General features: G+C 46.8%; 1 protein-coding gene across 10 annotated transcripts in view; it reads left to right on the forward strand.

Moving 5' to 3' along the window:
• The window catches only part of tenm4 (teneurin transmembrane protein 4), a 649,554-nt gene that overhangs the window by 305,914 nt on the left and 323,404 nt on the right, over positions 1 to 20,236 (forward strand). For all 10 annotated transcript variants that reach the window (XM_045704148.1, XM_045704149.1, XM_045704150.1 and 7 more), the window contains one exon: positions 12,883 to 13,047. In XM_045704148.1, the coding sequence (XP_045560104.1) occupies positions 12,883 to 13,047 (165 nt within the window). The remainder of the gene's footprint in view (positions 1 to 12,882; positions 13,048 to 20,236) is intronic.

The raw sequence follows: 20,236 nt of genomic DNA on the forward strand, positions 1-20,236 counted from the left end.
CGTGGATAGAATATATAGTATATCTGTAGAATATATAGTATATCTGTAGAATATATAGTATATCTGTAGAATACGTGGATAGAATATATAGTATATCTGTAGAATATATAGTATATCTGTAGAATATATAGTATATCTGTAGAATACGTGGATAGAATATATAGTATATCTGTAGAATATATAGTATATCTGTAGAATATATAGTATATCTGTAGAATACGTGGATAGAATATATAGTATATCTGTAGAATATATAGTATATCTGTAGAATACGTGGATAGAATAGTATATGTACATCAATAGTTAAATAGAATGACCTTAGCTAGAATACAGTATATATACATATGAAATGAGTAAAACAGTATGTAAACATTATTAAAGTGACCAGTGTTTCCATGACTATGTACACAGGGCAGCAGCCTCTAAGGTGCAGGGCTGAGTAACACAGTGGTAGCCGGCTAGTGACAGTGACTACGTTCAGGCCAGGGTATTGGGTTGAGGCCGGCTAGTGATGGCTATTTAACAGTCTGATGGCCTTGAGATAGAAGTTGTTTTTCAGTCTCTCTGGTTTCTCAGCTTTGATGCACCTGTACTGACCTCGCCTTCTGGATGATAGCGGGGTGAACAGGCGGTGGCTCGGGTGGTTGTTGTCCTTGATGATCTTTTTGGCTTTCCTGGGAGATGAACCTGTCTGTCTGCAGGCCTGTTTAATCAGTAGTCATTAGGAGATGAGCCTGTCTGTCTGTTGCCCTGTTTAATTTCTCTCATTCCATTCCAATGGAAGTCTTCTGCTTTCTCAATGAGAGTGTGAACTCTTGCCATAGCTAGCTGGGGAAGTAAACATTAATAACAGATAAATCTCTCATCAGACCATAAATGTAAGCAATTATACACCCGTCCCTCCGTCTCTCTGTCCCTCTATCACCCTGTCCCTCCGTCCCTCTGTCCCTCTATCCCCCTGTCCCTCTGTCCCCCTGTCCCTCTGTCCCTCTATCCCCCTGTCCCTCTGTCCCCCTGTCCCTCTGTCCCTCTATCCCCCTGTCCCCCTGTCCCTCTGTCCCTCTATCCCCCTGTCCCTCTGTCCCTCTATCCCCCTGTCCCTCTATCCCCCTGTCCCCCTGTCCCTCTAACCCCCTGTCCCTCTATCCCCCTGTCCCTCTGTCCCCCTGTCCCTCTGTCCCTCTATCCCTCCATCTCCCTGTCCCTCTGTCCCTCTATCCCTCCGTCCCTCATCCCTCTATCCCTCTATCACTCTGTCCCTCCATCTCCCTGTATCTCCCTGTCCCCCTGTCCCTCTATCCCCCTGTCCCTCTATCCCCCTGTCCCTCTACCCCCTGTCCCTCTGTCCTCCTGTCCCTCTGTCCCTCCCTCCCCCTGTCCCTCTGTCCCCCTGTCCCTCTGTCCCTCTATCCCCCTGTCCCTCTATCCCCTGTCCCTCTATCCCTCCGTCCCTCATCCCTCTATCCCTCTGTCCCTCCATCTCCCTGTCCCTCTATCCCTCTGTCCCTCCATCTCCCTGTCCCTCTATCCCTCTATCCCTCCGTCCCTCATCCCTCTATCCCTCCGTCCCTCTGTCCCTCCATCCCTCATCCCTCCATCCCTCATCCCTCTATCCCTCTATCCCTTCATCTCCCTGTCCCTCCATCCCTCTGTCCCCCTGTCCCTCTATCCCTCTATCCCTCCATCCCCCTGTCCCTCTATCCCTCCGTCCCTCCGTCCCTCTGTCCCTCTGTCCCTCTATCCCTCTATCCCTCCATCCCCCTGTCCCTCTATCCCTCCGTCCCTCTGTCCCTCCATCCCCTGTCTCTCTATCCCTCTGTCCCTCTGTCCCTCTATCCCTCTATCCCTCACTCCCCTGTCCCTCTATCCCTCTGTCCCTCTATCCCTCATCCCCCTGTCCCTCTATCCCTCTGTCCCTCTATCCCTCATCCCCCTGTCCCTCTATCCCTTCGTCCCTCTATCCCTCTATCCCTCATCCCCCTGTCCCTCCGTCCCTCTGTCCCTCTATCCCTCCATCCCCCTGTCCCTCCGTCCCTCTGTCCCTCTATCCCTCCATCCCCCTGTTCCTCTATCCCTCATCCCCCTGTCCCTCTATCCCTCCATCCCTCTGTCCCTCTATCCCTCTGTCCCTCCATCCCTCTGTCCCTCTATCCCTCCGTCCCTCTGTCCCTCTATCCCTCCATCCCCCTGTTCCTCTATCCCTCCATCCCTCTGTCCCTCTGTCCCTCTATCCCTCCGTCCCTCTGTCCCTCCATCCCTCTGTCCCTCTATCCCTCTATCCCTCCATCCCTCTGTCCCTCTATCCCTCCGTCCATCCGTCCCCTTGTCCCTGCCCCCTCCAGTACTGGCTGTGGAATTGACTGTCACTGGAAGACAGATTGCTGGGGTTGGTCTGCCGTTTTGTTGTTCAGTCTCCGACCGGGCCGTTCCTTTTGATTTGTAACTGGACGTTGAATCAGCAGAAACAGAGGGGGAGTCAGAAAATGCAAGCCTGGCAGAGCATCAAAGAGCACCAGGCGATGGTGGTGGTGGTGGCCATCCCCTGTCCCAACTGTCTCCATCCATCTGGCCATCCTACCCCTGTCCCAACTGTCTTCATCTGGCCATCCAGCCCCTGTCCCAACTGTCTCCATCCATCCAGCCATCCCTCCCCTGTCCCAACTGTCTCCATCCATCCGGCCGTCCATCCCCTGTCCCAACTGTCTCCATCCATCCAGCCATCCCTCCCCTGTCCCAACTGTCTCCATCCATCTGGCCATCCCTCCCCTGTCCCAACTGTCTCCATCCATCTGGCCATCCTTCCCCTGTCCCAACTGTCTCCATCCATCTGGCCATCCATTCCCTGTCACAACTGTCTCCATCCATCTGGCCGTCCATCCCCTGTCCCAACTGTCTTCATCTGGCCATCCAGCCCCTGTCCCAACTGTCTCCATCCATCTGGCCATCCTTCCCCTGTCCCAACTGTCTCCATCCATCCATCCAGCCCTCCTCTGGTATCTGTGATATGCATAGAGAAGGTTCTCCATCCAGCCCTCCTCTGGTATCTGTGATATGCATAGAGAAGGTTGAATCCATCCAGCCCTCCTCTGGTATCTGTGATATGCATAGAGAAGGTTCTCCATCCAGCCCTCCTCTGGTATCTGTGATATGCATAGAGAAGGTTCTCCATCCAGCCCTCCTCTGGTATCTGTGATATGCATAGAGAAGGTTGAATCCATCCAGCCCTCCTCTGGTATCTGTGATATGCATAGAGAAGGTTTCAGCCAGGATACATAGAGAAACAGCGTCTTGTAAACTCAGCTGGATGTTTTATACAGGCAGCGTCTTTCCTTTCTCGGCTGCAGCCCCTCCACTCCTCTCTGTTCTGTTTCTCAGTGGTGAGGCAGGGATGGGTGAGCTTCTTCGTTGGAATTGTGCTCAAAGCGAAGCCGGGTTGGAGTTCGTTGGAGTAACAAGGTTGTCCTAATGAGAGGCCTGTGTTCTATCGAGGACCACTGATGTGTTGGGAGTTACCACGCGACAACACAGGTGGGGAGGGATGCCGTTTTGTACCGAGGCACATTTTGAGCTCTCCTTGGCAGGAGACTGGGATGGGACTCGACTTGTACCAATTAAGGAGCCGAAAGAAGACGAAGAGTAGAGATACATATATATATCGAGAGCGAGAGACATAGACGGAGAGCTCTAACCTACTCTGAGGAGGGATATATCCACTACTGTCTGTGCTCTCCTAGTGTTTCAGTATCCTTACGCCTCTCCCCTTGGTTCTCAGTAGCCTTCTCCAACAACTACACTTCAATAGATCGCCAAAGATAAAGAAACCTTTTTTTATCATGCCTGGCTGCATGCTGTTACTTCTCAAATTATAGCTGCTGTAATATCCATACAGAAAAGTGAAACTTTCCCCAAGCTATCCTGAAAATCAGTGGGCTAAAAAAAACAAAGCAGCATTGCCTTGAGGAATGTGTGTCCTAACTAGCTTACTAGTCTGTCTGTTCATCCTTCCGTGAGTGGCCTGGTCTGTCTGTCTGTCTGTCTGTCTGTCTGTCTGTCTGTCTGTCTGTCTGTCTGTCTGTCTGTCTGTCTGTCTGTCTGTCTGTCTGTCTGTCTGTCTGTCTGTCTGTCTGTCTGTCTGTCTGTTCATCCTTCCGTGAGTGGCCTGGTCTGTCTGTCTGTCTGTCTGTCTGTCTGTCTGTCTGTCTGTCTGTCTGTCTGTCTGTCTGTCTGTCTGTCTGTCTGTCTGTCTGTCTGTCTGTCTGTCTGTCTGTTCATCCTTCCGTGAGTGGCCTGGTCTGTCTGTCTGTCTGTCTGTCTGTCTGTTCATCCGTCAGGGAGTGTCCTGGTCTGTCTGCCTGTCTGTTCATCCATCAGAGAGCGTCATGTGGACGGACAGTGAATATTAGCATATGGCTAATTAATCCCTTGAGCGAGTGCAGGATGTGGCAGCCTTCCTTCGCTTCACTCATTATGCTCCTTATAGCTTTTACACCTCTCACCCAGGAACAGAACCTCTCACCCAGGAACAGAACCTCTCACCCAGGGTCAGAACCTCTCACCCAGGAACATAACCTCTCACCCAGGGTCAGAACCTCTCACCCAGGAACAGAACCTCTCACCCAGGGTCAGAACCTCTCACCCAGGGTCAGAACCTCTCACCCAGGAACAGAACCTCTCACCCAGGGTCAGAACCTCTCACCCAGGAACAGAACCTCTCACCCAGGGTCAGAACCTCTCACCCAGGAACAGAACCTCCCACCCAGGGTCAGAACCTCTCACCCAGGAACAGAACCTCTCACCCAGGGTCAGAACCTCTCACCCAGGAACAGAACCTCTCACCCAGGGTCAGAACCTCTCACCCAGGAACATAACCTCTCACCCAGGGTCAGAACCTCTCACCCAGGAACAGAACCTCTCACCCAGGGTCAGAACCTCTCACCCAGGAACATAACCTCTCACCCAGGAACATAACCTCTCACCCAGGGTCAGACCCTCTCACCCATGAACAGAACCTCTCACCCAGGGTCAGAACCTCTCACCCAGGTTCAGAACCTCTCACCCATGTTCAGAACCTCTCACCCAGGGACATAACCTCTCACCCAGGGTCAGAACCTCTCACCCAGGGACAGAACCTCTCACCCATGGTCAGAACCTCTCACCCAGGGTCAGAAACTCTCACCCAGGAACAGAACCTCTCACCCAGGTTCAGAACCTCTCACCCAGGGTCAGAACCTCTCACCCAGGAACAGAACCTCTCACCCAGGGTCAGAACCTCTCACCCAGGGTCAGACCCTCTCACCCATGAACAGAACCTCTCACCCAGGGGCAGAACCTCTCACCCAGGTTCAGCACCTCTCACCCAGGTTCAGAACCTCTCACCCAGGGACATAACCTCTCACCCAGGGTCAGAACCTCTCACCCAGGGACAGAACCTCTCACCCAGGGTCAGAACCTCTCACCCAGGGTCAGAACCTCTCACCCAGGAACAGAACGTCTCACCCAGGTTCAGAACCTCTCACCCAGGGTCAGAACCTCTCACCCAGGAACAGAACCTCTCACCCAGGGTCAGAACCTCTCAACCAGGGTCAGAACCTCTCACCCAGGAACAGAACCTCTCACCCAGGTTCAGAACCTCTCACCCAGGAACACAACCTCTCACCCAGGGTCAGAACCTCTCACCCAGGAACAGAACCTCTCACCCAGGGTCAGAACCTCTCACCCAGGGACAGAACCTCTCACCCAGGGTCAGAACCTCTCACCCAGGGTCAGAACCTCTCACCCAGGAACAGAACCTCTCACCCAGGAACAGAACCTCTCACCCAGGTTCAGAACCTCTCACACAGGGTCAGAACCTCTCACCCAGGAACAGAACCTCTCACCCAGGGTCAGAACCTCTCACCCAGGGTCAGAACCTCTCACCCAGGGACAGAACCTCTCACCCAGGAACAGAACCTCTCACCCAGGAACAGAACCTCTCACCCAGGGACAGAACCATATCACCATATGGCCTGTTACTTCAAACCACTTCATTTATATTTTACAGTAAAGAGTTAAAGAAATATTTTCACTTAAGAAAGCAAGAAGAACTGTTCTGCCACGAGACCGACCTTACCATGACCATGGGGCAGATATATATAGCAGGACCTGAATGGAAAAACCCTAACCTGGTCCCAGATCTGTTTGTGCTGTCTTGCCAACTCCTATGGTCATTGTCGTGGAGGAGTTGGTACGACAGCGCAAACAGATCTGGGACCAGCCTAGGATGGAGGAACCAGTCAGGGTATTGGTCTCTCTTCTAGATCATGTATTTAACAGAAGAGGTTACCACAGTGATGAGTGAGGATGATGTTTATTTATGAATGTATTCATCTCAACTAGGCCAGATTCATCTGGAATCAGACACATAATGGGTTTTAGCTGTTCGTTTGGAGCTAATGACAGAATCTGGGCTAGCAAGTCAAGCCAACGTCCCCTGGTTCTAAAGCACTGATGGATGAATGAATGAAGGGATGGATGAAGGAAGGGATAAAGGGATGGTTAAAGGGGTGGATGGAGGGATGGATGAAGGGGTGGATGGAGGGATGGATGAAGGGGTGGATGGAGGGATGGATGAAGGGATGGATGAAGGGGTGGATGGAGGGATGGATGAAGGGATGGATGAAGGGGTGGATGGAGGGATGGATGAAGGGGTGGATGGAGTGATGGATGGAGTGATGGATGAAGGGATGGATGAAGGGGTGGATGGAGGGGTGGATGAAGGGATGGATGAAGGGGTGGATGGAGTGATGGATGAAGGGATGGATGAAGGGATGGATGAAGGGGTGGATGGAGGGATGGATGAAGGGATGAATGAAGGGGTTGATGGAGGGATGGATGGAGGGATGGATGAAGGGGTGGATGGAGGGATGGATGAAGGGATGGAGGAAGGGATGGATGAAGGAAGGGATAAAGGGATGGATAAAGGGGTGGATGGAGGGATGGATGAAGGGGTGGATGGAGGGATGGATGAAGGGATGGATGAAGGGGTGGATGGAGGGATGGATGAAGGGATGGATGAAGGGGTGGATGGAGTGATGGATGAAGGGATGGATGAAGGGATGGATGAAGGGGTGGATGGAGGGATGGATGAAGGGATGAATGAAGGGGTGGATGGAGGGATGGATGAAGGGATGGATGAAGGGATTGATGGAGGGATGGATGAAGGGATGAATGAAGGGGTTGATGGAGGGATGGATGGAGGGATGGATGGAGGGATGGAGGGATGGATGAATCAAATCAAATCAAATGTATTTATATAGCCCTTCTTACATCAGCTGATATAAGAAGCCTAAAACCCCAAACAGCAAGCAATGTAGGTGTAGAAGCACGGTGGCTAGGAAAAACTCCCTAGAAAGGCCAAAACCTAGGAAGAAACCTAGAGAGGAACCAGGCTATGAGGGGTGGCCAGTCCTCTTCTGGCTGTGCCGGGTGGAGATTATAACAGCACATGGGCTAGATGTTAAAATGTTCATAAATGACCAGCATTGTCAAATAATAATAATCATAGTAGTTGTCGAGGGTGCAACAAGTCAGTAACACAAGAGTAAGTGTCAGTTGGCTTTTTCATAGTCAATCTTTGAGAGTATCTCTACCGCCCCTGCTGTCTCTAGAGAGTTGAAAACAGCAGGTCTGGTGAACAGGTCAGGGTTCCAGCAGGTCTGGGACAACAGGTCTGGGACAGGTAGCACGTCCGGTGAACAGGTCAGGGTTCCATAGCTGCAGGCAGAACAGTTGGAACTGGAGCAGCAGCACGGCCAGGTGAACTGGGGACAGCAAGGAGTCATCAAGCCAGGTAGTCCTGAGGCATGGTCCTAGGGCTCAGGTCCTCCGAGAGAGAGAAAGAAAGAAAGAGAAAGAGAGAATTAGAGAGAGCATATTTAAATTCACACAGGACACCGGAAAAGACAAGAGAAATACTCCAGATGTAACAGACTGACCCTAGCCCCCCGACACGAACTACTGCAGCATAAATACTGGGGCTGAGACAGGAGGGGTCAGGAGACACTGTGGCCCCATCCGATGAAACCCCCGGACAGGGCCAAACAGGTAGGATATAACCCCACCCATTTTGTATGTACAGCAGGACCAAATCGGAAAGATAGGTAGGAGCAAGCCCATGTAATGCTTTGTAGGTTAGCAGTAAAACCTTGAAATCAGCCCTTGCCTTAACAGGAAGCCAGTGTAGGGAGGCTAGCACTGGAGTAATATGATCAAATTTTTTGGTTCTAGTCAGGATTCTAGCAGCCGTATTTAGCACTAACTGAAGTTTATTTAGTGCTTTATCCGGGTAGCCGGAAAGTAGAGCATTGGAGTAGTCCAACCTAGAAGTAACAAAGGCATGGATTAATTTTTCTGCGTCATTTTTGGACAGAAAGTTTCAGATTTTTGCAATGTTACGTAGATGGAAAAAAGCTGTCCTTGAAACAGTCTTGATATGTTCTTCAAAAGAGAGATCAGGGTCCAGAGTAACGCCGAGGTCCTTCACAGTTTTATTTGAGACGACTGTACAACCATCCAGATTAATTGTCAGATTCAACAGAAGATCTCTTTGTTTCTTGGGACCTAGAACAAGCATCTCTGTTTTGTCCGAGTTTAAGAGTAGAAAGTTTGCAGCCATCCACTTCCTTATGTCTGAGACACAGGCTTCTAGCAAGGGCAATTTTGGGGCTTCACCATGTTTCATTGAAATGTACAGCTGTGTGTCATCCGTGTAGCAGTGAAATGTAACATTATGTTTTCGAATGACATCCCCAAGAGGTAAAATATATAGTGAAAACAATAGTGGTCCTAAAACGGAACCTTGAGGAACACCGAAATTTACAGTTGATTTGTCAGAGGACAAACCATTCACAGAGACAAACTGATATCTTTCCGACAGATAAGATCTAAACCAGGCCAGAACTTGTCCATGTAGACCAATTTGGGTTTCCAATCTCTCCAAAAGAATGTGGTGATCGATGGTATCAAAAGCAGCACTAAGGTCTAGGAGCACGAGGACAGATGCAAAGCCTCGGTCTGACGTCATTAAAAGGTCATGTACCACCTTCACAAGTGCAGTCTCAGTGCTATGATGGGGTCTAAAACCAGACTGAAGCGTTTCGTGTACATTGTTTGTCTTCAGGAAGGCAGTGAGTTGCTGCGCAACAGCTTTTTCTAAATTTTTTGAGAGGAATGGAAGATTCGATATAGGCCGATAGTTTTTTACATTCTCCGGATCAAGGTTTGGCTTTTTCAAGAGAGGCTTTATTACTGCCACTTTTAATGAGTTTGGTACACATCCGGTGGATAGAGAGCCGTTTATTATGTTCAACATAGGAGGGCCAAGCACAGAAAGCAGCTCTTTCAGTAGTTTAGTTGGAATAGGGTCCAGTATGCAGCTTGAAGGTTTAGAGGCCATGATTATTTTCATCATTGTGTCAAGAGATATTGTACTAAAACACTTTAGTGTCTCCCTTGATCCTAGGTCCTGGCAGAGTTGTGCAGACTCAGGACAACGGAGCTTTGGAGGAATACGCAGATTTAAAGAGGAGTCCGTAATTTGCTATCTAATGATCATGATCTTTTCCTCAAAGAAGTTCATGAATTCATCACTGCTGAAGTGAGAGCCATCCTCTCTTGGGGAATGCTGCTTTTTAGTTAACTTTGCGACAGTATCAAAAATACATTTCGGATTGTTCTTATTTTCCTCAATTAAGTTGGAAAAATAGGATGATCGAGCAGCAGTGAGGGCTCTTCGATACTGCACGGTACTGTCTTTCCAAGCTAGTCGGAGGACTTCCAGTTTGGTGTGTCGCCATTTCCGTTCCAATTTTCTGGAAGCTTGATTCAGAGCTCTTGTATTTTCTGTATACCAGGAAGCTAGTTTCTTATGACAAATGTTTTTAGTTTTTAGGGGTGCAACTGCATCTAGGGTATTGCGCAAGGTTAAATTGAGTTCCTCGGTTAGGTGGTTAACTGATTTTTGTCCTCTGACGTCCTTGGGTAGGCAGAGGGAGTCTGGAAGGGCATCAAGGAATCTTTGGGTTGTCTGAGGATTTATAGCACGACTTTTAATGCTTCTTGGTTGGGGTCTGAGCAGATTATTTGTTGCGATTGCGAACTTAATAAAATGGTGGTCCGATAGTCCAGGATTATGAGGAAAAACATTAAGATCCACAACATTTATTCCATGGGACAAAACTAGGTCCAGAGTATGACTGTGGCAGTGAGTAGGTCCAGAGACATGTTGGACAAAACCCACTGAGTCGATGATGGCTCCGAAAGCCTTTTGGAGTGGGTCTGTGGACTTTTCCATGTGAATATTAAAGTCACCAAAAATTTGAATATTATCTGCGATGACTACAAGGTCCGATAGGAATTCAGGGAACTCAGTGAGGAACTCTGCATATGGCCCAGGAGGCCTGTAAACAGTAGCTATAAAATGTGATTGAGTAGGCTGCATAGATTGAAGGGATGGATGAAGGAAAGAAGGAAGGGATGGATGGATGGAGGGATGGATGAAGGGATGGATGAAGGAAGGGATGGATGAAGGAAGGAAGGGATGAAGGAAGGGATGGATGAAGGGGTGGATGGAGGGATGGATGAAGGGATGGATGAAGGGATGGATGAAGGGGTGGATGAAGGGGTGGATGGAGGGATGGATGAAGGGATGGATGAAGGGATGGATGAAGGGATGGATGAAGGAAGGGATGGATGAAGGAAGGGATGGATGGATGAAGGAAGGGATGGATGAAGGGATGGATGAAGGAAGGGATGGATGGATGAAGGAAGGGATGGATGAAGGGATGGATGAAGGGGTGGATGAAGGGGTGGATGGAGGGGTGGATGGAGGGATGGATGAAGGAAGGGATGGATGAAGGGATGGATGAAGGAATGGATGAAGGGATGGATGAAGGGATGGATGAAGGAAGGAAGGGATGGATGAAGGGATGGATGGATGGATGAATGGATGGATGGATGAAGGGATGGATGGCATAGCAGGAGTTGATGAATCATTTAAGTAATCTATTTGGTCTACTGATTGTGTTTTAGTTTGTAATTAACACACACCGCACCACACCACACCACACACACCACACCACACCACACCACACCACACCACACACACCACACCACACCACACCACACCACAACACACCACACCACACCACACACATAGCAGCGTAGCCTAGTGGTTAGAGCGTTGGGCCAGTAACCGAAAGGTTGCAAAATTGAATCCCCAAGCTGACTAGGTACAAATCTGTCATTCTGCCCCTGAACAAGGCAGTTAACCCACTGTTCCCTGGTAGGCCATCATTGAAAATAAGAGTTTGTTCTTAACTGACTTGCCAAGTTAAAATAAAGGATTTTTAAAATATTTTTTTATTTAAATACACACTCACTGTGTCACTACCACAGGTTGTTAGTGAGCTTCCTGAGCACAGATCAAAACAGCTTGATCTTGTCATGAATTGGTGTGTGTCTGTCTACAATGGGCACTTCACCTTCCATACCCTCCCCATTCAACCAGTGCCTCTCCTCCTCTCCTCCTCTCCCCTTCTGTTCTTCCTGCTGACTGGGTCGTTCCATACCGTCCCCATTCTCTCCTCCTCTCCTCTCTTCTGTTCTTCCTGCTGACTGGGTCATTCCACACCCTCCCCATTCAACCAGTGCCTCTCCTCCTCTCCCCTTCTGTTCTTCCTGCTGACTGGGTTCTTCTCTTGTATCCCCACCTCAGCGTTGTATGGAATTAGTAAAGTAATGGTGATGAGAAGAATAGCAGGGTCCTGGGGGAACGAGCCAAGAGATAGACCAAGTCTGTGTTCTATTGGGGCACATCAGGGGGTATGTCTCAAATCACACCCTATTCCCTACGTAGTGTACTACTTTTGGTAGGGAATAGGGTGTTATTTAGGCCATGACAGATCTGTCCTCAGGGTTTATGACGTCTGATTTCACCCTCCTATTAGATGTTACCTGATCAGCATTTCTTCACAGAATGGCAACATTAACCATTTAAACTACTGTGTTGTTTTACACTGTGACCTTTGACCTGATTATGTCGGCTTGTCATTCATATGGAGAGATGTCAGCTTGAGAGGTCACCAGGTCAACATTCTGCGTTGCAGTATTAAAGAAAGATTCAGGACGGCAGCTTAGTTAGCTTCTAAAGTGAATTTCATTGTGGGTTTCAGAAGACAAGCTTCTAAAGTGAATTGCATTGTGGGTTTCAGAAGACAAGCTTCTAAAGTGAATTGCATTGTGGGTTTCAGAAGACAAGCTTCTAAAGTGAATTGCATTGTGGGTTTCAGAAGACAAGCTTCTTTGTCAGAGCTATCACTTTTAGTATTGTTTTGTAACGCCTTGAGGTTTCTATAGTGTCTAGCCTATAGGTTACGACCATCAGTACCCTTCAAAATCAACAACAGTCCATGCTTAGTTATCTCATGTTGGGTAATCGTCTGATTAGACCAGCTATTACACATCTGAAGAAACATCTTTAACTCTGGGGCGGCAGCGTAGCCTAGTAACTGAAAGGTTGCAAGTTCGAATCCCCGAGCTGACAAGGTACAACTCTGTCATTCTGCCCCCGGCCTAGGCCGTCATTGAAAATAAAAATTTGTTCTTAACTGACTTGCCTTGTTAAAAAAAAATAATAATAATGTAGATAAACCCACAAAAAAGGGGAAACTTCAGGAAGTTTAGTGCAACCCTTAGACTGACAGTGCTATATGTGGTCCATTTAGCAGACGCTCTTATCCAGAGCGACTTACAGATTGTGGTCCCGTTGTAGCTCAGTACCTTAACAACAGTCATTGCCTAGTCATATCGTGTTGGGGTTCATTCTCTACGTCTGTTCTGTTGAAGCCATGCACCTGTTGGGTCTGAACTGGCACCTACAGCCCATGCAGGGACAGATGTACCAGCTGTCGGAGGACAACACCAGCGGTCTGCCTCTACCTACTGACCTCAGCCTGCCACCCCTGGGCAACACTGGCCTGGAACTGCCCGACCGCAGAGCCAAGGACGACGGTAAGGCGATGAACTTACTTACACGTACATCTCATTTTCATTTAGCTGGTATAACAGACACATGGGTATTCAGTGACTAAGGAACGTTTTCAGACCCCTTGACTTTTTCCACATTTAAAATTGTTTAAATAGTTTTTTCCCCTCATCAATCTACACACAATACCCCATAATGACAAAGCAAAAACGTTTTTTTTTTTTATGTTTGGCAATGAAAAAAAAAAAAAAAAAATATCACATTTACATAAGTATTCAGACCCTTTACTCAGTACTTTGTTGAAGCACCTTTGGCAGCAATTACAGCCTCGAGTCTTCTTGGGTATGACGCTACAAGCTTGGTACACCTGTATTTGGGGAGTTTCTCCCATTTGTCTCTGCAGATCCTCTCAAGCTCTGTCAGGTTGGATGGGGAGCGTCGCTGCACAGCTATTTTCAGGTCTCTCCAGAGATGTCCGGGCTCTGACTGGGCCACTCAAGGACATTCAGAGACTTGTCTCAAAGCCACTCCTGCATTGTCTTGGCTGTGTGCTTAGCGTCATTGTCCTGATGGAAGGTGAACCTTCGCACCAGTCTGAGGTCCTGAGCGCTCTGGAGCAGGTTTTCATCAAGGATCTCTCTGAACTTTGCTTCGTTCATCTTTGCCCGCGATCCTGACTATTCTCCCAGTCCCTGCCGCTGAAAAACATCCCCACAGCATGATGCTGCCATCACCATGCTACACCATAGGGTTGGTGCCAGGTTTCCTCCAGACGTGACGCTTGGCAATCAGGCCAAAGAGTTCAATCTTGGTTTCATCAGACCAGACAATCTTGTTTCTCATGGTCTGAGTCCTTTAATACCAAGCAGGCTGTCATGTGTATTTTACTGAGGAGTGGCTTCCATCTGGCCACTCTACCATAAAGACCTGATTGGTGGAGTGCTGCAGAGATGGTTGTCCTTCTGGAAGGTTCTCCCATCTCCACAGAGGAACTCTGGAGTTTTGTCAGAGTGACCATCGGGTTCTTGGTCACCTCCCAGACCAAGGCCCTTCTCTCCCTGATTGCTCAGTTTGGCCGGGCGGCCAGCTCTAGGAAGAGTCTTGGTGGTTCCAAACTTCTTCCATTTAAGAATGGGGGCCACTGTGTTCTTGGGGACCTTCAATGCTGCAGAAATGTTTTGGTACCCTTCCCCAGATCTGTGCCTCGACACAATCCTGTCTCTGAGCTCTACGGACAATTATTTGACCTCATAGTTTTTGCTCTGACGTGCACTGTCAACTGTGGGACCTTATATAGACAGGTGTGTGCCTTTCCAAATCATGTCCAATCAATTGAATTTACCACAGGTGAACTCCAATCAAGTTGTAGAAACATCTCAAGGATGATCAATGGAAACAGGATGCACCTGAGCTCAATTTTGAGTCTCATAGCAAAGAGTCTGAATACTTATGTAAATAAGGTATTTCTGTTTTTTATTTTTAATACATTTAAAAAAAATCTAAAAACCTGTTTTCGCTTCGTCGTTATGGGGTATTGTGTGTAGGTTACTGAGGGTTTTTATTCATTTAATCCATTTTAGATTAAGGCTGTAAGTCAAGGGGTCGGGAATACTTTCCAGAGGCACTGTACACAAGGAAAATAAGACATTTTGAAAGGTGAAGTTGAAATTAGAAGTTAAAATTAAAGTTAAATATTGTCCCATTTGATTCATTTTCAAAATGCCATGAATGATAGTAAAGAATGTCGATACTTTTCTTTGAAAAGTTTTCCAAAACTTCCAAATTGCTAAGTGGCATTTCGGAAAACAACCAAGTCCACATTGTCCCAGCTGTCTCAGTGGTATGTAAACAGCCAGAGAGATCTTCAATGTAATCCAATAGAAGACACTGTAAGTGGGGAGGGAGAGGAGAAGAGGAGGATAGAGAGGAGGGAAGAGGAGAGGAGGGGAAGGGGAGAGGAGAGGAGAGGAGAGGAGAGGAGAGGAGGGGAAGGGAGAAGAGAGGAGAGGAGAGGAGAGGAGAGGAGAGGAGAGGAGAGGAGAGGAGAGGAGAGGAGAGGAGAGGAGAGGAGAGGAGAGGAGAGGAGAGGAGAGGAGAGGAGAGGAGAGGAGTGTGTGTGTCTTCAGGGACGGCGGATCCAGGGGCTGCTGTAGGGGATTAGCTCCCTCTCTCTGTCCCCTTCAGAACGGATTCACTCCTTTCATCTCCTCTCTTCCGTCTTAGTCTGGTTTGGCCTGGTTTGTCGTCCCTTCCGTTCCCTGGCACAAGAAGAAAGCATGTACTAAACCCATGGTACCAACAACCAACTATCTCAGCTACGGCGACTTCAGGACAGTTTACACTCCTCTTCTCCTCCTCTCCTCCTCTCCTCAACTCCTCTCCTCCTATCCTCCTCTCCTCTCCTCCTCTACTCCTCTCCTCCTCCTCTCCTCCCCTCCTCTCCTCCTCTCATCCTCTCCTCTCCTCTCCTCTCCTTCTCTCCTCCTCTCCTCTCCTCTCCTCTCCTCTCCTCTCCTCTCCTCTCCTCCTCCTCTCCTCCTTTCCTCTCCTCCTCTCCTCCTCCACTCCTCTCCTCCACTCCTCTCCTCTCCAGTATAGTCTATAGACAGCAGTACTACAGTATAGTCTATAGACAGCAGTACTACAGTATAGTCTATAGACAGCAGTACTACAGTATAGTCTATAGACAGCAGTACTACAGTATAGTCTATAGACAGCAGTACTACAGTATAGTCTATAGACAGCAGTACTACAGTATAGTCTATAGACAGCAGTACTACAGTATAGTCTATAGACAGCAGTACTACAGTATAGTCTATAGACAGCAGTATTACAGTATAGTCTATAGACAGCAGTACTACAGTATAGTCTATAGACAGCAGTACTACAGTATAGTCTATAGACAGCAGTACTACAGTATAGTCTATAGACAGCAGTACTACAGTATAGTCTATAGACAGCAGTACTACAGTATAGTCTATAGACAGCAGTACTACAGTATGGTCTATAGACAGCAGTACTACAGTATAGTCTATAGACAGCAGTACTACAGTATAGTCTATAGACAGCAGTACTACAGTATAGTCTATAGACAGCAGTACTACAGTATAGTCTATAGACAGCAGTACTACAGTATAGTCTATAGACAGCAGTACTACAGTATAGTCTATAGACAGCAGTACTACAGTATAGTCTATAGACAGCAGTACTACAGTATGGTCTATAGACAGCAGTACTACAGTATAGTCTATAGACAGCAGTACTACAGTATAGTCTATAGACAGCAGTATTACAGTATAGTCTATAGACAGCAGTACTACAGTATAGTCTATAGACAGCAGTACTACAGTATAGTCTATAGACAGCAGTACTACAGTATAGTCTATAGACAGCAGTACTACAGTATAGTCTATAGACAGCAGTACTACAGTATAGTCTATAGACAGCAGTACTACAGTATAGTCTATAGACAGCAGTACTACAGTATAGTCTATAGACAGCAGTACTACAGTATAGTCTATAGACAGCAGTATTACAGTATAGTCTATAGACAGCAGTACTACAGTATAGTCTATAGACAGCAGTACTACAGTATAGTCTATAGACAGCAGTACTACAGTATAGTCTATAGACAGCAGTATTACAGTATAGTCTATAGACAGCAGTACTACAGTATAGTCTATAGACAGCAGTACTACAGTATAGTCTATAGACAGCAGTACTACAGTATAGTCTATAGACAGCAGTACTACAGTATAGTCTATAGACAGCAGTACTACAGTATAGTCTATAGACAGCAGTACTACAGTATAGTCTATAGACAGCAGTACTACAGTATAGTCTATAGACAGCAGTACTACAGTATAGTCTATAGACAGCAGTACTACAGTATAGTCTATAGACAGCAGTACTACAGTATGGTCTATAGACAGCAGTACTACAGTATAGTCTATAGACAGCAGTACTACAGTAGGGTCTATAGACAGCAGTATTACAGTATTGTCTATAGACAGCAGTATTACAGTATAGTCTATAGACAGCAGTACTACAGTATAGTCTATAGACAGCAGTACTACAGTATAGTCTATAGACAGCAGTACTACAGTATAGTCTATAGACAGCAGTACTACAGTATAGTCTATAGACAGCAGTAAATAAGTCCCAGAGCTACCATGTAACAACAAGCAGGCACACACACACACACACACACACACACACACACACACACACACACACACACACACACACACACACACACACACACACACACACACACACCGTGCTGCTTTAGGCTATGAGTGGCAGCCACAGTTGAAGGTAAATCAATAGTTATGCTTTTATAATTGTGCCTTACAGTGCGGCGGTGTCAAGATCAAACCATAGAGATGTGTAGAGATCACAATTATATCTGTCCCATTATGGCGTCTGTGAGCGTACGCGCAGCGCCATTCAGGCCGTCTCCATTTTGATGGACTCCATGCTCTTCTTCTACTACTTTCTGTGAGTTGATAAACAAACTGAAAGGGTGCATACTGTCACCTGGAGGGTGTTGTGTGAACAGGTATAAAGTCAAGGTTGGTGATTTACTGCCCCCTGTAGTTATGGAATGTTGAGCGGGATGGAATTATGTTCACTACTTCAAAATGGAGAAAGTCTTCATCGCTAAAACAGACTTTTGGGTACTGGAGTCCTCTATACTTCTCTATGAGACAAGGTGATACTCTTCGATCCCCACTAGAGTCATCTATACTTCTCTATGAGACAAGGTGATACTCTTCAATCCCCACTAGAGTCATCTATACTTCTCTATGAGACAAGGTGATACTCTTCAATCCCCACTAGAGTCATCTATACTTCTCTATGAGACAAGGTGATACTCTTCAATCCCCACTAGAGTCATCTATACTTCTCTATGAGACAAGGTGATACTCTTCAATCCCCACTAGAGTCATCTATACTTCTCTATGAGACAAGGTGATACTTTTATCTCCTCACTTTCAATTGTGTATTTGCATTGGAACAATACACAGAATACTAGCTCATCTAGCTCAACTAGCTCAACTAGCTCAACTAGCTCAACTAGCTCATCTAGCTCAACTAGCTCATCTAGCTCATCTAGCTCAACTAGCTCATCTAGCTCATCTAACTCATCTAACTCATCTAACTCATCTAGCTCATCTAACTCAACTAACTCATCTAGCTCATCTAACTCAACTAACTCATCTAGCTCATCTAACTCAACTAACTCATCTAGCTCATCTAGCTCAACTAGCTCATCTAGCTCATCTAACTCATCTAACTCATCTAGCTCATCTAACTCAACTAACTCATCTAGCTCATCTAACTCATCTAACTCATCTAGCTCATCTAGCTCATCTAGCTCATCTAGCTCATCTAACTCATCTAGCTCATCTAGCTCATCTAGCTCAACTAGCTCATCTAACTCAACTAGCTCATCTAACTCATCTAGCTCATCTAGCTCATCTAGCTCAACTAGCTCATCTAGCTCATCTAGCTCATCTAGCTCATCTAGCTCAACTAGCTCATCTAGCTCATCTAGCTCAACTAGCTCATCTAGCTCATCTAGCTCATCTAGCTCATCTAGCTCATCTAGCTCATCTAGCTCAACTAGCTCAACTAGCTCATCTAGCTCATCTAGCTCAACTAGCTCATCTAGCTCATCTAACTCAACTAGCTCAACTAGCTCATCTAACTCATCTAGCTCAACTAGCTCATCTAGCTCAACTAGCTCAACTAGCTCATCTAGCTCAACTAGCTCATCTAGCTCAACTAGCTCACCTAGCTCAACTAGCTCATCTAGCTCATCTAGCTCAACTAGCTCATCTAGCTCATCTAGCTCAACTAGCTCATCTAGCTCATCTAGCTCATCTAACTCATCTAGCTCATCTAGCTCATCTAGCTCAACTAGCTCAACTAGCTCATCTAGCTCATCTAGCTCAACTAGCTCATCTAGCTCATCTAACTCAACTAGCTCAACTAGCTCATCTAGCTCATCTAGCTCAACTAGCTCATCTAGCTCAACTAGCTCAACTAGCTCATCTAGCTCAACTAGCTCAACTAGCTCATCTAGCTCAACTAGCTCAACTAGCTCAACCAACTCAACCAGCTCAACTAGCTCATCTAGCTCTTCTAGCTCAACTAACTCATCTAACTCAACTAGCTCAACTAGCTCAACTAGCTCAACTAGCTCATCTAGCTCAACTAGCTCATCTAACTCATCTAGCTCAACTAACTCATCTAACTCAACTAGCTCATCTAGCTCAACTAGCTCAACTAGCTCATCTAGCTCAACTAGCTCATCTAGCTCATCTAACTCAACTAGCTCATCTAACTCATCTAGCTCAACTAGCTCAACTAGCTCATCTAACTCATCTAACTCATCTAGCTCATCTAGCTCATCTAGCTCAACTAGCTCATCTAACTCATCTAGCTCATCTAGCTCAACTAGCTCATCTAGCTCATCTAACTCATCTAGCTCAACTAGCTCATCTAGCTCATCTAGCTCATCTAGCTCATCTAGCTCAACTAGCTCATCTAGCTCATCTAGCTCAACTAGCTCATCTAGCTCAACTAGCTCAACTAGCTCAACTAGCTCATCTAACTCATCTAGCTCAGCTAGCTCATCTAGCTCATCTAGCTCATCTAGCTCAACTAGCTCATCTAGCTCATCTAGCTCATCTAGCTCATCTAACTCATCTAGCTCATCTAGCTCATCTAGCTCAACTAGCTCAACTAGCTCATCTAGCTCAACTAGCTCATCTAGCTCATCTAACTCAACTAGCTCAACTAGCTCATCTAACTCATCTAGCTCAACTAGCTCAACTAGCTCATCTAGCTCAACTAGCTCAACTAGCTCAACCAACTCAACCAGCTCAACTAGCTCATCTAGCTCTTCTAGCTCAACTAACTCATCTAACTCAACTAGCTCAACTAGCTCAACTAGCTCAACTAGCTCATCTAGCTCAACTAGCTCATCTAACTCATCTAGCTCAACTAACTCATCTAACTCAACTAGCTCATCTAGCTCAACTAGCTCAACTAGCTCATCTAGCTCATCTAGCTCAACTAGCTCATCTAGCTCATCTAACTCAACTAGCTCATCTAACTCATCTAGCTCAACTAGCTCAACTAGCTCATCTAACTCATCTAGCTCATCTAGCTCAACTAGCTCATCTAACTCATCTAGCTCATCTA

Source organism: Salmo salar, chromosome ssa20, assembly GCF_905237065.1.
Source record: "Salmo salar chromosome ssa20, Ssal_v3.1, whole genome shotgun sequence".
Classification (NCBI taxonomy): Eukaryota; Metazoa; Chordata; class Actinopteri; order Salmoniformes; family Salmonidae; genus Salmo; species Salmo salar.